This window comes from Phaenicophaeus curvirostris, chromosome 9 (assembly GCF_032191515.1).
Source record: "Phaenicophaeus curvirostris isolate KB17595 chromosome 9, BPBGC_Pcur_1.0, whole genome shotgun sequence".
In the NCBI taxonomy this organism is placed as follows: domain Eukaryota; kingdom Metazoa; phylum Chordata; class Aves; order Cuculiformes; family Cuculidae; genus Phaenicophaeus; species Phaenicophaeus curvirostris.
In genome coordinates this window covers 29197773-29220211 of record NC_091400.1, presented here as the reverse complement: position 1 = coordinate 29220211, position 22439 = coordinate 29197773, and the positions used below count along the sequence as shown (strand labels likewise).

General features: G+C 37.7%; 1 protein-coding gene across 2 annotated transcripts in view; it reads right to left on the bottom strand.

Moving 5' to 3' along the window:
• The window catches only part of DOCK1 (dedicator of cytokinesis 1), a 318523-nt gene that overhangs the window by 263566 nt on the left and 32518 nt on the right, over positions 1 to 22439 (bottom strand). Inside the window, exons 4-18 of one of the 2 annotated variants that reach the window (XM_069864186.1) lie at positions 21862 to 21917; positions 19922 to 20018; positions 16377 to 16525; positions 13551 to 13686; positions 12426 to 12583; positions 11774 to 11855; positions 11200 to 11335; positions 10790 to 10862; positions 8196 to 8338; positions 5572 to 5697; positions 4040 to 4164; positions 3739 to 3837; positions 2526 to 2598; positions 1212 to 1315; positions 561 to 744 (exon numbers count right to left, since the gene is read on the bottom strand). In XM_069864186.1, coding sequence (XP_069720287.1) covers positions 561 to 744; positions 1212 to 1315; positions 2526 to 2598; positions 3739 to 3837; positions 4040 to 4164; positions 5572 to 5697; positions 8196 to 8338; positions 10790 to 10862; positions 11200 to 11335; positions 11774 to 11855; positions 12426 to 12583; positions 13551 to 13686; positions 16377 to 16525; positions 19922 to 20018; positions 21862 to 21917 — 1741 coding nt within the window. The remainder of the gene's footprint in view (positions 1 to 560; positions 745 to 1211; positions 1316 to 2525; positions 2599 to 3738; positions 3838 to 4039; positions 4165 to 5571; positions 5698 to 8195; positions 8339 to 10789; positions 10863 to 11199; positions 11336 to 11773; positions 11856 to 12425; positions 12584 to 13550; positions 13687 to 16376; positions 16526 to 19921; positions 20019 to 21861; positions 21918 to 22439) is intronic. The other variant, XM_069864187.1, reaches the window with a different exon arrangement.

Genomic DNA, 22439 nt, shown 5'->3' with positions numbered 1-22439 from the left:
GATGTCTGAACATAAGAGTGACCTCTATGCAACATTCTCATGCTCACAACCCTTCTGCCCAACACAAGAAGACATCAGAGCTTTCTTAAGCGTAAGATAAGGATATCGCACCTTGGAAATAAAATAAAACAGCATATTTGGGATCAGAGCCATCATATCGCCTACTCTTTAAAGCAAACTCACTCTCTTCCTTAGCACTATTATTCACACTCTCAAAGAAGGAAAATGCTACTGAGACTGTTTACAATGTACTTCAGTATAAATGTCTCAACTATACAGCAGACAATATTCCTGTTTCTACTTAACTCAGGATTCTTCTGTCTTTCTTAGAGACACATACTACTTTAAAGCAAAACGAAGCCCATATGCAGAGAAAAGGCCGGGCACACACACAGTAGATGTTTTTGCTGCATCTAAATAATTTAAATTGAAAACTGCCTGGCAAGTCTTCCCACCATCCATTCGCAGAGGAAGGGGGGATGGAAGAGGCAGGAAAGTCAGTACATACACCCCCACTCCAACTGCACAAAGCAGAAGCTCCAGTGGTTCTACGAACCTACCATTCTGGGTAAGTTTTGTTGAACAAACTAGAGTAGAAATCTGGAAAGAGTCTTTGCTGATGGTGCAGCTTCCAAGGTTCTGCATGCTCTTCCCTGTTGCAGAGTGTCCCTTTTCTTCCAATTCTATCTTAGTGGATGGCAGACTTAAATATGTGGAAGCATCCTCCAGCTTCTTCGCTTCTGCCTACAGAGGTGTTTTAAATAGAAAAATGAAACAATTTGAAAATATTTAGTAAAAAGCCTTAATAATCTTTTATTCTTTACACTGGATTTTCTTAGGTTTGTTCCCGAATTGGAGCTCTCCAATGGGTCTTTAACAACAGTAATTTAACACTACCCTGTCTACAGACTGGATCCAAGACATGATATTTAAAGGCTACAGAAGTAACTTTTCACAGTCATAAAAACCCACATAAAACTCAATAACGAGTGCCTTAGAAATTAAATCATGCCCCAGCAAAGCATATTCAAGGTTTAACAATCAATCTGCCAAATATGCAAACCACTATTTAGCTGTACTTGCTATTTAGCTGCTTGATTTAACGGAGTAGGTTGTAATACTTCTTTCTGTGCAACTCTCTAACAGTAATTCCCTATGTCAGTCAGCTGAATTAGCTACTGTGGAAAGACTAAAGTATCTCAAAATTCTACCTTGTAAACTATAAGGTCATGTTCTCCATCTCTCAGAGTTGTTCCATCATATCTCATGAGCTTCACAAATGCTAAGGCAAATATTTTCTCAGATTTATCTTTGGCTGTGGCAAAAAAAACAAACAAAAAAATTCAACACAATTAGGTATTTGATACTTATATAAGCAGTCCATCTAAATCTCAAAACCATAGATAGCCTGTAAATGAATGACCATAGTGAATGTTTGCAGATGAAGAAATTGTACAATAAATTAAGTCTTCTGAACACAAGACAGAACAAAAAAAAATACAAAATAAATGCATTAAGAATCTGACCACACCAACAGTAACTAGTTGCTGAATATTTCTATATCCTGTTTGTTATTTTAGGAAGCTGGATTAAGGCAACTTTCTAAAAACAAAACAGAAGCTTTATGCATTTATAATGCCAAGGTTTTTAGGAGTTAAAAGAACGGCAGTGCGTGGCACCTTAAAAATCAGCATCAAGGATCTCATTTGGCGCTCTCATTTGGAGGAGGAATGTAAGAACCAAAAGAGAAACAAGATCCATAACTACAGATGAAGCGCCTAAGCTTCTGAAAACCAATCCATTCTACAGCCAGCACGAACTAGAAAATGCATTCAGTTTGCCCTCATTGTTCAAAATCTATTATCAAAAACAAAGCAACAGAGCAAGCAGAAATCACATAGGTAAGAAATAAAACCTGAAGGAAAGTGCAATCAACCTGAGACAGCCCAAGGAGCCTGTGAGAAAGCCCTGAAGCCCTAAGGCATCATTCTCCATTTAATATTTAAACCATGGCCAGCCTAAGTTTTTGAGTCATTTTAAAAGTACTTCTGACTCCACTAATTTGTAGCACAAAATAATTTTGACACTGATTTTCAGCACATTGTTTTTATTGCCAACTGTTATTCCCCAAACTAAGTCTTTCATTGATGATCAATTTAGAAAATATACAACTTCAATTAAATAACCACTATGGGCTAACGTAGTATATACTACACAGTTAAGTACCCAAGAAGCATATTACATGCCTTAAAATCCACCCAGTGGACATAACCCGAATAATGCTTTTGTCTACACATATATTCTACAGCAAAAAATGTGCAAAATTACCAATAAATAAGAGTGAGAAAGATGTAAAGGGAAAAGGAACCTGAGATGCTAACGTAAAATAAGCAGGCAAAAAACCTTATCCCCACACTAAAAGTGGTTACAATAGTTAACTACAGACTCATAATGTTACGCCTGTTTCAGCAGATTTTGGCACCAGGCACTGACAAGAACCGTAATGAAAAGGATGAACTACTCACAGTCCTGTGATGATCTATGACGGAACGTGAACCTTAAATGACTGCGGTTTACGTCTTCGATGGGGATTGCAACCTTCGCACATTGGGAAAGAGGACAGAAAAAGAAAATAGTCAGTGTAATATCTTCAAAAACCATTGACCACTACCAAATCTCATCTAGACATCTTTCAACAACATGCTTGATGCTTTTGGAAAGATTAATGTTAAGCAGCAGCTTCATTTTGCCATAGAAGACTTTGAAAGGTCACAGATTCCCCAGGAAAATCGCCAATTCTTGTACCGAGAAAGAGAGAAGGCATAAAGCAAGCCCTGTTAAGTTACTCAACTTCATATGCTTGGCTTCAACAACAAAACCTCCCCTACCACTCCCCCCAGCCCAGGAATGAATCTCTCGAATTTGACCGGTAGAGTCAAATTGATTGATTATCAACAGCAGCAAGTAAAAGTTCTTAACATGTCCATTACCTATGCAAAACGTGCACTACACACACTTATCTCTGCTCCACATGTAACCAATGCTCTTCTCCCTTAACATTATTGCTAGAACCACCCTATTTTCCTGCACTCCAGGTCTGTGCTGTACACTGCTCCCCAACGGTGCACCAAGGTTTCTAACCTTCTCTAGCATCCGCTTCCTGTCTACAGATGTAAAAAGAGCACCTTTGAACTTTAAACAATGCTGTGGGGAGTAGCTCTAAGTCTCTTCTTGGTACATATATACAGCATCCAATGACTACAGCTAGACAGAATAGATTTTATAATGCTAACATCAGCCTCATCTATAATATTAAAACTTGGCATTTCAGCTAAAATCTTATTACCCAAGCAATTCAGCAAGCTTAATGCACAATCAGCCAGATCCTAAAACACTGGTGAGCTCAATACTATAGGAATTAGATTTTAACCTTAAGGTCCTGCTGCTGCAGGTCAGCTTCACGGAAACAGAGCAAACCATTCCTAAACAGCATCACTGTGACCCTGTAAGAGTTGTCCTGACCAAAAGGATGATGTAAAATGCATTATGCAATAAAAGTCAAATCTATTTTCCAACAGCATCTGAAAGTCTTCCTTAGTTGAGCAGTTCCTTTTGTCCTGCTAAACATGATCACAAGCATTGAATTTCCCTAGTTTTGTTTCTCACGACCTTCCACCGAAGCCTAGATTAATTGCATATTAATCCACACAGAGGAAGTTATTGTAACAGGTTCTTTACCTTCACAGTCTCAAACCAGCGAGGCTGTTTTACTTGGTAATATATTACTGACTTGTACTCCGAGATGGCTTCATCACCAGCACCAGGAAAAATAACACTCTTGAAAACACAAACAAAAGACAAAATGTTTACGTCTATCTTAAACTCCATTTTTTCTTTTCAATATAAAACAACCAATTTTGTTATAAATAATAATAGACTTAAGTTGAAAAAAGTAGAGAAAGATGTTGAAAAGGCTTAAACAGAGATGCATCAAATAATAAAAAAAACCCCAACAAACAGGTGTTAAATACTTTATTACCTCTAATCTTTTTCCATCTTCATCATAAACAGATATTGTAACTTCTACATTCTTTGCTGTTGTTTTACTGCCCTTGTCAAAATCTCCCTGAACCAATGTTACATAGATGTCATTACGAACATCACCTAACAGAAAAAGCAAAGCACAGAATTATTAAAAATTTTCATGGTATATCTGTTGATTTATGAAACTAATGATGCACAGAAACAAGGACCAAGAAATTTTAGTAACAGCAGTCAAACATACAAGGCAAAACCTTTAAAAGCTATGGGATCTGGAATATTCAAGATAATACTGAAAACAGCTTTTTAGCTAAAATGGTAGCACTAAATAGCTCTTCAGCTACAATCATGCTAAAACTTCTAATGTCTGAATTATCGACTCATAGTGCAGCAGGCTGAATCTAACAAAAAAATCACACATTATTTCTAGACTGAAAGAATACTACATCATCATCAAGAGTACATACCATATCACTAAAAAAGCATCCCTATTTTTTATTAATTTGAAAGGATAAGATTCATCACAGTCACTACTTTATCCCACACACAGATATTTTTCAATTTAAAAATATTTAACAGCCTACAGAGGTCTGTTTAACTTATTCCATTGGGAAGCAATATGATGGTTTTGCTGGTTTGGAGGTTGCAAGGGAGGTTTACTTTTAGATTTACATCTTAAAATGCTCTTCAACTACACCCCAATTCAACTGAAATTTCAAAAATTAATTGGGGAAACAGGGGACTTCCAATAATTTCATGAGGCAGATGGTTTACATGCCAGCATACGCTCACAACAAGCAGAAGTGCCATGGCACTTACACCATACTGGATATACAGTAAACCATCTGAGAAACACACAGTCAGCAACTACAGGAAGAGCTGGAACTGGGATGGGGGTTGAAAATATCTAATGGATCCTCTAGAGCCCATCAATCTGAAAAGGACAGTGTGTTTTTTTCTGTAGTCTGCTTTTTATGGCAGTATTTATTTTGGGAAGCACTATGCTGGACAGCAGTTTGGGGGTGCAAACACCAGAACTGAACATCCATGGAATATATTTATTAAAAAAATACACTAAGATTTCTTTCAAATACACTATCCAAATCTAGTACAAACCCCAGACTTGCATATCTCTAAATCAAACCTATTCCTCTGAAAAAATATGTTGGTTTGTATCCATCAAAGAAGATATAAGGTTTACATACGCCCTTGCTAGAGGGATAATATGAAGCACGTACTACATACACATTTTTCTTCACTGGAAAAAGAGAATTTCCACTGTTGATATGATATCAGTCTTTTTGCAGGGATCATTGGTTTTACTTATTTAAGTAGTACATGTGGCAAGTATTACCAAAGTGTTTTACATCTATTTTAGATGAGACAAAATCCTTTGATGATCCCGTATTTCTAATATACACCACACTGCAAATTCAGCTTTTTTTTTTCCCCTCCCAAAAGCTTCCATACACAGATATTTAAAGAAGGTTAAAATATAACAAAGCAGCATTATTTCATGCAATGGCTTACCAGGCATAATAATCTCAGGAAACCCCATTTTTCGAGCGACAGCTGTTGACCTATCCACTAAGTGTGGAAATTCTTTCCTAATCTGATGAATATCTCCTGGAAGTAGTTTCAAAGTCACCCACAAACCTGTTGTGCAAAATACAAAATTATTAAACTGGGAGTGGGGTGGGGGGTGGTGTGTCTAGTTACTGAACACTTCTTTTTACACATTCTAAAATATAATGACATACATTAAGGAAACTGTTCTTCATTTACAAAAAATAAACTTACAAAAGTATTTTAAAATACTGAAAAAAAATCCCAGCGCTTCAAGCAGAACCATAAGTACAGCACACAATGATGTGTCTGATGATACTCAGCTTTCTGGAAAGCTGTATAAATCCCCACCTGGAAGCTGGCTGGCTAATAAAAAATGGGAAAGTGGAAACCTGTGCAAGATAATATTCAGGTCTTGGTATTGTGCACTTTGCAGCAATACCCTCTAGAAGGCATCTTGGTAGGTAGGAGTGAGGCAGGTGTTTAAAAACAGATGCACGTTGCTTCCCTCATCTGAAGCTTATCAAAGCAAAAGATTTTACTTGCAGTCTAAAAATTTGAATCCAACAGGTATCCATTCAGAAGAAAAACAGCCTGACAAGATGATACAACAGAAAAGAAGGAAACAGGTTTCAGCTGGACCTACAAGTCTACATTGCAAAAACGCAAGCGAGCCTACTGTGCCCCTGGTGCAAAGCTGAAGTTACCCTAGAAAAATCCCTCCTCTTCTCAGAGCTAGACTTCTCTTATCATTGAACCCTTCCACAAAAGCTCTCATGGAAATACAGTCATTAAGCCATTAGCAGAACTGCCTCAAGCTTATATCTATCCTATGAACTCTCACAAGTTCCTTCTAATGAAATGTTTATCTCCCAATGGAAGAAAGAGAAGTGGCAACATTGGTTTGAACGGGAAAACATAAGTATAAAAATCAACCAATGTTAAGATGCCAACAAGCCAGCACCAACATCAGATACGTATCCTAAACTGATTCATCACCACCCCCATAAGTTGTTTTTACTGCACTGAACACAAAGAAATCTATAGCATCAGCATTACACAGTTGACATTTTTCTCTTCAGTAGCAGAAGCAGCCACTAAAAATCAACTGCTTGCCAACTAACATTAGGCGCATTTGTTACAGAAAAAAGAAATACATCAGAATGGGAAAAAAATAAAGAACAAAAAACCAAGAAAGTCTTACACTTGGTAAAGGGACTGGCAGTCAAGTTTAAGCATGCAATAATTACGGCAGCAATTTGCAGAAGAAAATCCTAAAATTAAAATATGAAAAATACCCAAAAAATATTCCTCTAAAACAGATTGTGGGTTATCCTGTTACACACACAATGTACTATACATTCATTTTGTATTTATTTGGCAGCCAGCTTTCTTTTCTATTAAAATCTCTCATTAAAAAGCTGTATACTGACTTGCTGCCAGAGGTGGTTCTAACAGCTGCTATGCCACTAAACAGTGACTGTATCTACATTGACTGGCTCAGCAACAGCTCTTAATCCTTTTCTGATTGCTTGAGCACCTTTCATAGGGAAAGAATCTGAAATGAATATAAAATGTTTCCTCCATTCCATTACACACTGGCCACAGGTGAAAATGGGGGCAGGGGAAAGCAGATCTAAGTTTTCCTCTTTAGCTAGTGGATAATTTTTAAAATAGTTTTAGATTTTGATTTGCTATTTTTTAGTGAAAATCAGTAAAAAAGATAAAACATGCCTTGGGTCTCTTGTGGTAGATATTCAATACAGGTATTTCCCTACAAGCAATACAGATATTCACATCCATACTGTTGGGGGAAACTCCACATTGCCCTGTGTAACGCTGAATTAATCCAAACTCCCCAAAAAGTACTGAAGCCAGCACAGTAATAACTAAGCCATTACACTGTTCATTTTTTAACTAGCAGACACATTATGATCACTATGCGTGGTATACACAGACAAAAAAAAACCCCAAAGCCAGACTGTGGAACCTTGCTCAGTTTCACATTAGCCGAGCATACACAGAATTATGAAGAGTGGTGTGAGCAGCCCATAAGACAAGGCACCAGCAGGGCTGCTTTGCTATGGCTCCGTCCTTACCACCTCCATGCTCAGGGGAGTGCGGTGCTGGTGGGAGCAATGCCTTTGTCTTCTTGAGAGGGAGCCAACTGCTGCGAGTGCAGCTGCGAAGCGGAAAACTAAGGCGAAGGAAGGGAAGGAAAAGAGTAGCCCTTCCTTCAACATGAGCCCAAAGTCCTCAAGGGCATGAGAGCTGACTCCCCGAGTCATCATTTCCAGTACAGAAATAGAAAGATGTCCAAATAATGGACAATGTAGAGAAAGGACAGACAACCTCTAGAGTTAACACTGTCAGGGGAAGCGTGGGGTATTGTGGGAACAACAAAATGAACCCTGAAGGATGGGGAAGAGGGAGTAAAAAAAATCATGCAAACACATCTGTTACCAAACAGCAGTGAGCAAGTGAAGGTAATATTATGCACCCTTGATTCCAAAATTAAAATAATCACGTTGCAAATCAAGTGATGAGCAGCTTTAGGTACACCGGTGTATATAAAGAACAGTACGTACCCTGACCCTTGTGGTTAACTTCTTTAGCAGCAATCACTTTGTTTATAACAGTCTGAAGGAAATCATTCTCCCCTGCCACCCTGGGTGAAAAACGGGATGATATGTTCAGCTGCTTGTGTCGAATGGCGTCATCCAACGCTAGCCTGGAGGATGCACATGACGACCAACACCAGGAAACAAAGGGTCACAGAAAACCAGAAGTCACAGCAACAAGGGAACACACAAGATCATATCATAGTTGTGACAGAGTATATATTAGTCAACGCAGGACAAGGGACAGAAAAGGTAACAAGAAAGACAGAGGAAGATCATTAATCAGAAGAATGCTGATCTACCACAGACAAGTACAGCACACTCCCGTTGTTACTTCTCCCTCCAGGGACTCGCATGCACAGGCCCCAGTAACGCTCTGAAGATAGGAAGGATGTCTCCCACCTGAGAATCCCCTGTTAAGCAGTGAAAACCTATACAGGCAGTTCTCTCTAATATATACAGCAGGCTGGCCCCGCAACACCTCCAGAGTCACTTCTGTCACTCTGCAGGTTAAGCAGCAGTGCATACTGCCTGAAGGAAAAGCTAGAAAAATCCCACAGAAACGGCATAGGAGAAGAAAAGGAGATAACCCAAACATTCTGTTAAACTTGATGAATAAATGAAAAGATGGAAACTAAAAATAAACAGCAGCACTAGGTGTCATTTAAGTAATCTTGCCCTGTGCTTTTGACAGCCATTGTGGTGGTGGCTAGTGAATGAATACAAACAAACAAGGATATGAAAACAGAATTGTATGTGGTACAACAGAAGCAAAACATGGAATGAGAAGAAAAGTGTGGCTCATATATACAGTCTAAGTCTATGCTGGAAATTATGACATCAGTATTCATCGCATGTTTTCACATTACTCATATTTTTTGGAATATACTTTTTCAGAAAAGATATTTTAATTTAGTAATGGAAAAAAAAATCACATTGTACATCTTTTCCAAAAGCTGATTTATATATACAGAAAAAATAAATCAGTGTTAATGGAGCAGAAAACTAGATGTTCCATTAGCATCCACTTTGATACACACAGACTCATTTTCATTGCACACTTCAACACTCACTAAAAACTAAGCTTGCTATTGTTTCCCACACAATAAATGTATCATGACTGCCTTCTTCCCTACAACCCCCCGTTTTCCTTGAAACTTGTATTGTACTTCTGATTTTCACAGTAACACCTTATATACCATTCCAGCAAAACGGCTGCATGCAAGTGAAGCAGTTTCAGACGTGAGGCATACACCTGCTTGGCTCCCTGCAGCACCTGCAGCCCTTGCCACCCACTCAGCAGCCCTACGCCTTCAGATCACAAGGGCTTCCTCAATTAAGCCTATTTTCCAACATAAAGTTAATTTGAGATTACAGTATTTCAAGGTGGGTTTTTTAATATTATTAAAAACCCTCCAAATATCCATTAGTATAGTAATCAAAGAATTTAGCTAACATAACTATGTTTTGCCTTGTCTGAACAGATGGCTGTCTAACGTTTTACACAATGGGAAAACTAAGCATTCATATTTTATGCACTTTTAACTTATCCTTTCTACTTGGCCATGCTTGATGGAATTAAAAAAACCCTATGAACTACAGATGCAACACCATGTTTGCCACATATCCCCTTTTTTGCTCATCAGCTTCTACTTCTAAAAGCACATCTACATACACACAAAAAAATCAGAATATTACAATATGTCTTAATATGACGTTGCTTTTTCAAGTCAAGCCTTATCTTTGATATTACATTAAATTCATATACGTCTGCATATTAAAGTACACATTTAAATCATTGTAAAATAATATCTGTCAACCTCCATGTCAGCAACCTTAGGGTCACTGTGGAAAGGTCTGCAGTTTTAGACGGCTAGAAGTAAGTCCAGATCCACATAGCAGGCTGTTCTCCCTGATTCTGTGAACCAGCTGTAAAAATTATATGAATCAGACACACATCCTCTCCCTCACCAGAATACCTAATATTTCTGGTAGAAGACTCATATTATAAAACTAAATTACAAGAAGATATTGCAGGAGCTATATCAAGCCATCTTTCAAATTCCCAACTTTTGTTTGTATTTGAATTACTATGGCCCCTACTATGAAATTATAGCTGCTACCGAGGAAAAGATAAACATTATTGTTTATTCCACAGAAGTCACTTGCAGTGGATGCCAGTAATGCTGCTGGTCCTTATCAACCTCAGGCAAAGCTTAACCAGCAACATACTTATTTTAAGTATTTCACCTCTTGCACATTATCACCCTGACATCTTTAAACACAAGGAAAACAAGACTGCAAAACCGTGTATACATGATTTAAACTCAAGAACTAAAACTAAAAGTTTTGGGGGCTATCACTATTACAACTAACAGGAAATGATCAAACTAATAAGTACTACTCAAGGCAAAATATCACACTGAAGTATATATTCTGAAGTTAATTTACAGAATGCTTCTTCCAATCAAACGTTTGGTTTGGGTTTTTTTTTCTTAAACTGAAAGTTAAAATCTTAATTCTTTAATTTCTGCTTATCCTTTAAACTATTCCCTACTTACGGTTGAAATGGTATGAAGTGCTGTTTGTCCTCATCGTCAACTTTTCCATTAATTATGTCTGTAACATCCATTACTGAAAACAAAAATGAAGCGTACTGAATTAAGTGATCAATATGGCAAGAGTGGTGGAGTACCCTGAGGGACTGAAGTAATGGTGAGTCAGGAGAGGGATGGAGGTATAAACTGCTCAGTTTCAGAATTTACCTATAGAATAACATCATGTTGCCAACAAACCTTGGCACCCCTCTCTAACACAAGTCCTGGAAGCTACAATATATTCTAGAATGCAGCAATCGATCTGATTAAATTTGGACCAATTTTGAGTTTATACGACCCCACAGGAGTTTCCTACAACCAATTTTCTATGCAAGAATATGATGTGATACAGAGAGATAAAGCACACACGTTACCTGCTACTCCAAAGGGTCGCCGCAGCCCAGAAGTTAGTTTCCTAGTGTTGTTGTCTCTCAGCTCCATTCTGCCCACTCGCACAATCTGACAGACGAAACTGATTTTCTCTCTTTTCAGATCTTTGCTGCCCAGGTCCTAGAAATAGTAGGTTTCTTCAGATCACTTGATAACAACACTTTTTCAAGTCCTGTTTTAGTAGGCAGAAGGTTTGCTGCTCAGAATCTGCCTTCACCATGCTAGCCTCTAGCAGCAGGACAAACTGTAGCCAGAGTAAAAGAGTGTTTCTAATAGTATTTAAATGTATTATCTTGATTTCTGTATAAATTAATGGCTTAGGAGGCCAAATCATTTCTAGCAAGTTGAAACTTGAAAAAGCAACTCTGGTTTCAGCCAGGTGTTGAGAATATTTAGCAGTCATTTCTGAGAAACGCCTCATGTAAGCCTTCCCCAGAATCACTACCTGCAGAGGTAACTCCATACTTTTGTGTAGAGATCATTACCTTCCTCAGTTCTTCATAAACTATGGCACAAGAACTTTAAATTCTGCCAGCTGAAGTAAGCGCACACACTTACGGTGAATACTGCTCGAAGGTTATGCAATCTGTCTATATCTTTAGGGAGTCCACAGCTTGACCATCGCACCAAGTAGTTTTCACTGAAAGAACAATATTTTGAGGACTTTTTGTTCAAATGGCTTCCTTTAACATAAGCAGATAAAATTAACTTCAGAATTTACAGAAGGCTACTTTAAACCCAATCTACTTATCCTAAACAAATGAACATTATCTTAAGAGGAGAGCTGGCTTTCCCTTTGTGTATATCTTTTACTAAAATAAAGCAACTATTCAGCAACAAAGTGTAAGAGCTTCTTTAAGAAAGCCAGAGATGTAGAAACTGAACTCTCATTTGTGTGCCAAGGCTGCTGGTAAAGGAGGGCACACAGCTTTCCAAGTGAGTTCGTGTCTCATGTAAGCTCTGCACCTGCGGAACCACACACAGCATAATGAGAAAGACTATGATCCTGAAACACACCCAAGGTGAAGAGTCTTGCCTGATGCTGTGCTGAACACAATGATGAAATGCTACTGCACTGCTGCTTCCCAGTTGACCCTGTTCTACACCTTCCACAGAAATGTGACTATCATAAGCCCTCTCATCTGCAAAACCACTTCACTCCTATAACTAAGTAGCACACATTAGGGAGCATGCTCAGGAGTACACTAACCTGATAAATTTTGATTCCAGTGGATCATACAGAGACATCAGGACTTCAGCATCTTCTCCTATTTTGCAGACTACATTTTTTAAATTTACAAATAAAGCAAATGAAGGAGTGGCAGCAAACTTGGCTTGTCTGTTGATATCTATATTCTGTTTCTGAGACTGTAATTCAAGAACAGAAAAAACTCAAGTTTAACATGGCCTAATGAATATTCAACTGCTATAAAACTTTCTTAAAAACTTTTCAGACAGAAGAAGAGGGAGTTTGTCTTAAGCGTCTACTCCTGTGATCTTTGTTTACATTAGGATTTACTGCATTTTCTGGACCTGCCTTGAAGTGCCACAACGTAAGGAGAAAGACAAAAAAGAAAAAGGCAGGGGGGAGTGGAGGGATGGGGATACACAAGTACTTTCTCTAGGCTAAAGGGAGGAATACACATGGGATAAAAAGAAAACTGGCTAAGGCACGGACAAAAGAACAACTTTGGATGCAAAAAATTATCAGTTTAAATCCCATTCCAACTGGTGCACTAAGTTTGGTACGGGCTGCAAGTGTGTGTATGGCCCACTGCAGCCCAACAGGGCACAGTAACTCATTCTGCTGTGCCAATGCAACTACTCCAGAATACCATGCTCCACTAACTGCTGCTGACACAGGCACGACTCCTTACAACAGAAATGCTCTTCCTTTTAAAAAGAGGGATTTGAATTACAAAAAAAAGCAGCTGTTAAGTCTGAGAACGTCTTTGAATTTGCCCCGTATATTTCAAGTATCACATTTTCAGGACTGGCACATAGAAATAACACAATCATAACAAGAACATTGTTCTCAAAAACAGACTCTCATGATAACCTAACATACAAACCTACATACACATCTCCAATATTAACCTACAGATGTAGTCAACTTATTGATGTAGTTCTTAACCGTAACTTCTAAGCCCTTTAAAGGATGAAAAAGGTAACTAAATAGCCTAAGACATATAAGTTCTTACAAAATGTTTAAGCTTGACAACTCTTTATGAAGACATCCATTTTTTCATTGCCAAAGCTAAAAATTAACAGTCACCCAGTTACTTTACAGTCATGTGTTTCAAAAGGAAAAGCTACAATACACCATATATCTTACTTTTTCCTCCTGTAGCCTCTCTTCAACTTGCTTGGAAGCTATTTCATGTGCTCTGAAAAGGCTGATTGTGCTGGTCTGCTCTGGGTCCAAAATATTGCCATCTTCATCTCTTACAACCAGATCTAAATCAAGAATTCTAAACAAACAAGAAAATGCTTGTGAATTAACAGTGCTCAAATAACTGATTTTAGAACACTGTGCAAATGTTTGAAACACTGAAGTCAGGCACATTTGCTATATGATAGGAAAAAAAAAAATTATACACAACAAAACAATTTAACGTGTCATCCACCCCAGATATAACCATCCCTGGCTTGAAGCCACTTTTTCCCGCAGCACAGAAAAAGCCACTGTAAATGAAATAGTGGAACAGTTGGAGAAGTCATTTTTTAAACAACTAAGTTCGCAAGACACTGTTTCCTCTTTGTTCAGCTTGAAGAGAAGGCTCCAGAAAGACCTTACAGCAGCATTCCAGGAGCTGAAGGAGACCTACAAGAAAGCTAAGGAGTGACTTTTTACACGGGCACGTAGTGATAGGGCGAGGGGGAAATGGCTTTAAATTAGAAGGGGGAATATTTAGATGAGAGTCATTTCATGCATTTGGAGAATCACTCCTCACCCCTCTTAGACAAGTGGGAAACCAAGAGACTTGAAAGAAAGCCTTGAGCAGGGTCAACACAGAAACCCCCTCCAACTAATTGCAATGCATTAATTCAAAGGTAGATGAACATCAATCAAAAACTGCAAAGTTCAGGCAACAGCTTATTAAGAAATACCTCCTAAGCTCTACCTGGTCACTATGAAACTTTTAAGCATCCCTGGACCATCAAGCTCCCAAATGAGTTATCTGGTGAGAAACTGGTTTTACCATTGATTCCCCAGCTACTGTTTCCTGGCCAGCAGCCACAGCAGGAGATAAATCCACCAGCCACTTGTATTGTAACTGCCAGGCCTGAATGAATAAAAGCAGAGCCCTTCTGTAGGAGACACCCACCTAAACCAGAGGAAGAGACAACTCAAGTGTTCAAAGAAGGACTAATCTTCCAGCAGCCTACTACACTTTAACATAACTAGAGTGTTTGCACAGACTGCCAAATAAATAGAAGCAAACACTCCTTTGGTTTAACACCTTTGTTTTATCCTTTAACTTGCAAATTATGCTTGAAAAGAAGTGTGGGGGTTTTTTCCCCCCTAAGTGTCCCAGTTAGATTTTTTGCAACTGAACAAAAAAATGTGTTTTCACAACAAAATTACCTGACCCAATTTCAGGAAAACATTAAAAATACGAACTCATAAGACTATTTTTACTTCCTTGATTATTTTGACAACATGCAGTAAAACTGTTGTCTTTATTTATAGGGAAAAAAAATCTTATTTACATATCACTATTTCACAAAACGGGAAAAGTTAGGATAAGATTACATCAGAAAACATTTATAATAAAATTAATCCATTCTGTCTGGATATTGGAATCATCATTCATGCCTACTTTAGACAAAAGGGAATGTACTACATTGGAAACATATGGTATCTTTCAGTTGCGAGTATTTCTCAGAAGTTCAAATTCTCTTCCTTCCTGTACTCCACAGAGAATGTTCTGATCACTTAATTAGTCTATCAGTACATTATGAATATAAAGCACAGCACAAGATGTTCCATTGTATTTGAACGCTGAGCATCTGGAGGTTATTCAGAGTATCTTAACCAACTTCTTAGCCAGATGGTAAAAAACAGTAGCCAAATAAATAATATCAACAACATCTGGTTAATCGTTTATCGAGGTACAACAGTCCATATCTTGAATTATAAATGCTAATTACTGACTGAATGCAGTTACTGATTTTATTCTTTTAAATCACAGCTTTTGCTGATAAAGTGCATGAACAGAAATACCACAAATTTGGCAGTTCTTAAGGAATAAAACACAAATAGCTGAAATCCGATGAATTATTTACATCACAAGGGATTTAAACACTGGCTTTCTGAAAACTTTTTCAGTCCCCAGGTGTGCTGTACTACAATGCTGTCTCTCTGTACTCAAAGCACTGCTTCAAATAATTTCCTGACTAAAACGTGAGATATGGTTTCTCATTTTCAATCAAAATGGAAAGTCATAACTGTACAGAAAACTTATAACCTAAAACCAGTATTTACATAACATGTTTCTTAAATCCAGACCACTGTTTGGAAAGTTAATACACCTGAATCATTAACATTTCTAACATATACAACCCACACTGCTGTCTTTTTGTTTTGCTGTTGGTAATATCTCCTTCACAATCTCCACACTCTTCTGTTAAATAGATTCTTTCTTTTATTAAATCTGTCTGTTAATCTTCTGGTACAAGCTAGACACTGTATAAGTAGAAGAACAAAGAGCCAAATAAGCTTTGGAGCCAAATCCTTCAACATCACATTATAGCTAAGTGACTTCTGGGCACATGCAGCTGGTGGTGTGAGAAGGCAACAACTGTTTATGCTGCAGAAGCAAATAGAGTTTAAATTATATTTTGAATGGAGGCAACACTTGCACTTGTCAATACCTTAAAAATTATAACTTCATATCAATATCAAATTGATAATAGCATTAAGGAAGCGAGAGAGTTACATACAGAATTCACTTTACATACTACAGTTTGTACTATACTTTAAAGATGATAAATCAGCTTCATTATCTTGCTATAACAGGACTGTTTATATCATACTATTTATTACATCCCCATAAATACAGGAATGGAAGAACTCTGAAACAATACTGACAGCTGATGTATGCTAAACAAGTTGATTTTATTTCAAACAAACACTTGGAAAACACTGTTCACAAACCTGTTGCCATAATCAATTTTGGCAGTCACTTTCTTTTTCAGCTCTTTGAGCTCATCTTGGGGTAGAGTCCCAGACAGTATTTGAGATCGCCACTCAATAAGATCATATATCATGTGCCGTACACTGCGGAACATTTCTCTGTTATCTTGCTGTTTGGAGGAAAAAATGGGTATGAATTAGTTTTGATGTCTACTGAGCATCTTTTCAATATACACAATAAACTGCAACCCTACGATTTCTAAAGGGTAAGAGGTCACCAGTAACTAAAATGGGAGCCTAACTTTCTATAGCACAGAACACTGAATACGAAGAGTCTTACACTCTGCTTCAGGTATCTAAACAAGCACAGATGCTTGTGTTTATGTTACTTTAAACCTTGGGTCATACTGTATTCAGAACAGGCATTCAAGGGAATTATATCCTTTTCTTGGTTCACAGAGCAACTTTATTCAATGGCCTTCTATACTGAGTAGAACGGGACTGAAAATGGTGCATTTTAACAGTAAGAGGCTTGAGCCCTGCAATGCTCCATCTGCAGTGCACTACAGAACCCTTCCCCCCAGCCCTAGTTAAACCTTCAGAACAACACTTTCAAATTCCTCAGTGAGCAAAGCCAAGTGCATCAGTATCTTACAAACCCACACGTAACACCTGAAGGGAAGTGAAACACCAGGAAAGCACTAAGCCTTACAGCACATAAAATAACCTTAATTGTTTATAAAGGCTGCAACTACGGATATTAAATAGTGCACAGCAGCACACAAACTCTCCCTGGCAACATTCAGCTAAGCTAAGACACACGAAGATAAAGGTCCAGAGTTAAAATGGAAGAAACCTCTTCTCCAGAGCGCTTTCTATATGCATGCCCATACACACATGCATTCAGAGACAGAAGATCAAATCTTAAGCCACAGTACAGAATTTGACATGTTGGTTTAAGCTGTGGACAGTGCCTATACACAACAATTTTAGTACAAACAACACTATGCAAAACTAAAGCTGCAGAACAACAGCCCTTCTATCTTTATTGTGAAAGATAATGTCAAGACAAAGATGACACAGAGGACCTGAATGCTTTGATCTTACCCAAAAGCAGCCTCTCTTACTGTCTTAATAAGTCTCTAAATCTAAGCCATCAGTTCAATACACTCTTATAAAGAATAAATCTTTCAAAACACTCTACATAAATGAATTATTCAGCTACAAGTAGCTATCTTTCATTCAGACTACGCCCAAGCCTTATTTGAATGAAAACAATTGTAATAATTAAATAATTAAAATAAAATTCCTCACTATATATAAAAGACAACAAAGAAACGCAGAAGGTGCAGGAAAAGAATACAATGACTCAAGGACTTGGGGAGGGAGGAAAATATCTGACTGTGAAACTTAAAGACTTCAGTCTGTTCAGATTATCAAAAAGCTGACTTGATTATAGAGCAAGAACTTTCACAGAGAGAAAATACCCGTTATTAAAAGCTCTTTAATGTAGCTGAGAAAGACACAACAGGCACATATGGCTGGAAGCTAAATGCAGACAAATCCAAATGGGAAAGAGTTTCATGATTTTCAATGCTGCAGGCTGTCATGAACTAGTGAGACGAAGAACATGCCACATCCTCTGCTATCTGTAAATCAAAACTGAACATCTATTCATTACTCAATGAAGGCATATGTGGTCATTTAATGACTTTTGATATGCAAGACAAACAACATCGAATATCTCTCTAGTCTGCAGATTGACCAGTTTGAAACCAGCTACCTCCAGTAAAACAAATCTCCCTTGAAAAGACAATTCCAGAACACCAATGCTCTTCCTGGCAGTTGACCACATGCAATTTAATAGATAACCCTGAGGTACAACTATAAACAAATTCATTAAGGGATCTACCTCCCCACAGCAAACCCATAACAAGGACCAGAACCCCTTCTGCTACCAAACTGAGGCCACTGGTAGCATTACACTTTTCCTGTTCTTGAATTAAAGGTAACCAGCAAAGCACCGCAGTGATGTTTAGCTGTTCACATGCCTTCACAGAAGTAAACGCATGACAATGAGATGTTTAAAGTTAATAGCTGGAATAAGTGACTCCCACAGCAGAAACATCTTATAATTTCCTAAAAGCTACTGCTACGAAAAGCACACAGAAGTCTTGGTAAGAAAACTTCTATTTGAAATCTTGCTATTCCTCCTTTCTTATTCTATATGTAGCCCAACCAAGTTTTCTGTATCTCTGCAAGGGGTATTTCTCTGACAGTAAGCAATATCAGATTTCATACTCAGGATAATCCCCCACAAAAAAGGGCAACAGGGTCAAACTGTAATCCTTGCTGTCCTCCGCAACACAGCAGAGGAACCAAAGGCAAAGCTGTTCTCAGTATCCTCTCTCGAAACCGCTCCTCCTACTTTGCTTCTGCCTGTCTACTTTTTCCTTGCTCTTCAATGCAACTTCCCTAGCATTACACCATGTCAGAGCTCTCTCTTTAATAGATAATCTGTTTCTCTTCATAAAAGGTATTATCCTTCATCTCATCTACTGCAACACTACATCACTTGCAGCATGCTACATTCTTTATGTTTATTTTAATGAGTGTGATTATAAACCACATTAGTCAACACAAACATCTTTATTTCCAGTTAGTGTCTTCATTACACAGCTTGCACTTTTATGATTTCAAGCATATTTATAAGAAACAGAGACTCTGCATTAAACCCTACCTGAAATATAAGACTTTGATGTTCCCATTATCTTATTACAGTAACCTTGAACAAAGAAAGCATGAGAAATCTGAGCCAGGGTATTTCACATCCTATAGCATGATGTTGCTTTACATATGAATGCGCTTTTAAGTGCATATTTGAAGACTATTTAGACCTTACTTACAAGCACTTTCACCTGTGTAGTTTCATGGTTATTTTATATTTCTAATATCCCATCTGAGAGACTATCAATGCACATTCTTATTACTACAAATTTCTAAGAATACATTCTCATGTGCTTGGAACTTGAGCATAGGAAAAGAATCAGGCACGTAACTCAGGATAAATCATGAACAGGAATACTGAGAAGCAGAAGGCCTATACTGATGATTATTCAAAGGTTTAAGTTTGCACACACAAATTTGACATCAAGTACTCAATATTTTCACAACATAGACCACCAGCCTTAAGAACTGCCCTGAAAATCATCATCTTCATTTCATTAATACAATCAGATGTTAGATTTGTATTACAGGACCCCACAAAAAATGGGTCATCTTTGCTCAACAAATTATAGCTAGATCAAGGTAACTAAAAAAACCCATGATTTTGCTCAAGAAATACACAGTATTTGAGAATACACTCCAAAGAAACACCACTGAGATTTGTGCCTTAACACAGAAGATGGCAAATAGCTTTTCAGCACTAAAGGTAGGCTTTAGAAGCAGTAACAGAAGAGGAATTTCATTTACAGTTCCTTCATATTTCTCACTGTACCTTACACAGCATCGCTCTTTTCATAAACCATATACTACTGTGAATGTTTTCCTAAGTTGATACTTACAACGTATAACTGCCGCCATATTATAGACCATTCCCGCAGCGTTGTGGTAACCTCCTGAATCAACGGGAGCTCATTGGGTATCACTGTTTCGTGTTGTCTTCAGAGAAAGAGAATAAAAGTTAAAATTAGGTAGTAGTTTTCAGTAGGATGGCAGAATCATTCCTAAGAAGGAACTGTTCATTTCCAAAGACAATTCAATGATGAGAGGGTTGAAAATAGTATCACGTTTTATGAATTTGTAACTTAAAAAATAATGTATTATCAGGTACAGGTCTGTTTAACCTGGAGAAAGGTGAGGGGAGACCTCATCGCAGTCTATTGCTTCCTCACAAGGGGAGGCGGAGGAGGTGGTCTTTTCTCTCTGGCAACCAACTATAGGACCCAAGGGAATGGCAGAAAGATATGCCAGGAGATTTAGGTTGGACATTAGGAAAAGGTTCTTCACCCGGGGCGGGGGGGTGAAGCACTGTAACAGCTCCCCAGGGAAGTAGCAATGGCTCCAAGCCTGACAACATTCAAGAAACTTTTGGACAACACCCTCAGACATATGATGTGAACGTTGGAGTTGTCCTGTGCACATACATGAGTTGGACTCCATGTCCTTTTCAACTAAGGTCTTTCTGTGATAAGCAGTGTACACCAGCCACGTGATGTAACGGGTAATTCACAGGGCTGAGATTATGCTACTAAGCTCACACGTTCCGCCTTCACCATCCTCCTTATTTCTATACTCACACAATAAGGATATCAACACATACCTCAGCATAACATTTGTTATTGAGATGCTGATTTTACAAGAAGCAACCCAGACAAAAAGCTAGGTATACTTAAACCTATAAACACTATGATACTAACAGGTAATTATTTTTCAAAATATTGGCCTTGCAAAGAAAAATTGAACATGCAAGTCATTACTATTAATTTTTTGGAGCAAGTCATACAGAAACTTATGTGCCATGAAAGTAAGGAACAACGGCTACGTCTTTTAAAATTTCAGAAGTAGGGTACTTAAAGGCAGTTTTGTAATCAGCAAGAAAGATGTCATTATACAGCAATCTCATGATTAGTAGTTTTATCATTTACATATTTAACAGTGTATAAAAATAAATTGGGCATAAAGGAACAAAATATATTAATCCTGACTCACTCCATTTCATACCTGGCTAATTATTTATTAATTTCACTCCACTTTTTTTTTCTGGAATTTCGTTGGCGCTTTATTCCTGTTTTTAAACTAAACTTTTGTATCAACATCAGGAACTTTGACATGCACATCCAGCAAAGTTGATTTGATAAAGACCTGAACTTTAACAGCTGTTAAACAACAAAAAAGAGCCCAAACTAACATCACACACATCAGGGAAGGGAGCAGGAGAACCACAAAATGAGTAACTTGACAGGCTTTCAGTGTGGAGGCCAGGCTACAAGATTTATTGAAGAGAGAATAAAGAAATTACTCAAATTTCATCTGCATAAAAGAAAAGCATCTCATATCAAAAGCCTCTTTTAATACACCAAGCAGAAGGCATAAGACTGAAAGGCTGGAAGATAAAAGAATTTGGGAAAACTAAAATTGGAAGGATAACAGAGGGCAGGGAGTGAAGGAAGTCAATCGAGGTAATTATTAGTAGAGAGAGTAATAAAAGTTAAAAAGAAAAAAGTTATTAATTTTTCTGAAACATTTACATTAATACAGAGAACATTATGCTATCACTCAACTATATGATGATGCAGTTGACAGCACTAGCCAGAAGCATTGCTTACAACAGCACCTTTGAACTTGAGGTGAAATACCAATTTAAAATATTTTTTAAAAGACACATGTATTTTCACCATCAGCTCCTCAGCTAACTGAAAGCAAGCTTAAGTTATCTAATAACACAAAACTTATAGCAATACTAATAGAAAATGGATTTTCATTTTTTTCAAATTAAACTTACCCTTTGCCTTCAACTGTTGCTTCCTTAAGATGTATATAGGAGGCAGGAAATATACCCTTTGAGAGGGAAGGAGAGAAAAAACTATTTGAACTAAACAGTTACACAAAACATCTTCTATCTATTACCTAAAAATATGCCAAGACACATTTCTGGGTCTGCAGAGCCATTCACATCCTCTCGGACATCAGAATAGTTACATTGTGGTGGTTTGGGTTTTTTAAACGTACATTTATGTGTGTTGCATGTTCTTTCACGAAGGTCTTAATGTAACCCCCATAAATACAGGCCAAGTTTTTCTTAAACCTGTCCTCACAATGCTGAAGAAAACAGCAGACACCCTGTCATAAGTGACCCTGCAAAGAGGTGTTTCTTCTTATCCACAGCTGTAAATTAAGACACATTTTCTTCTGAAAGTGTGAAGGACAGATGATTTTACATAGATCTACTCCAAAATGACATTCTGCCTGTAATCTAAGCCACTGTTTGCTTTTCCTCACATCTAACCAAACTTTCCTACCCCACTGTAAGATGTTGCTTCTGTTCCCAATGTTTTCTCCAGTGTTTCCAGTCTCCCAGTT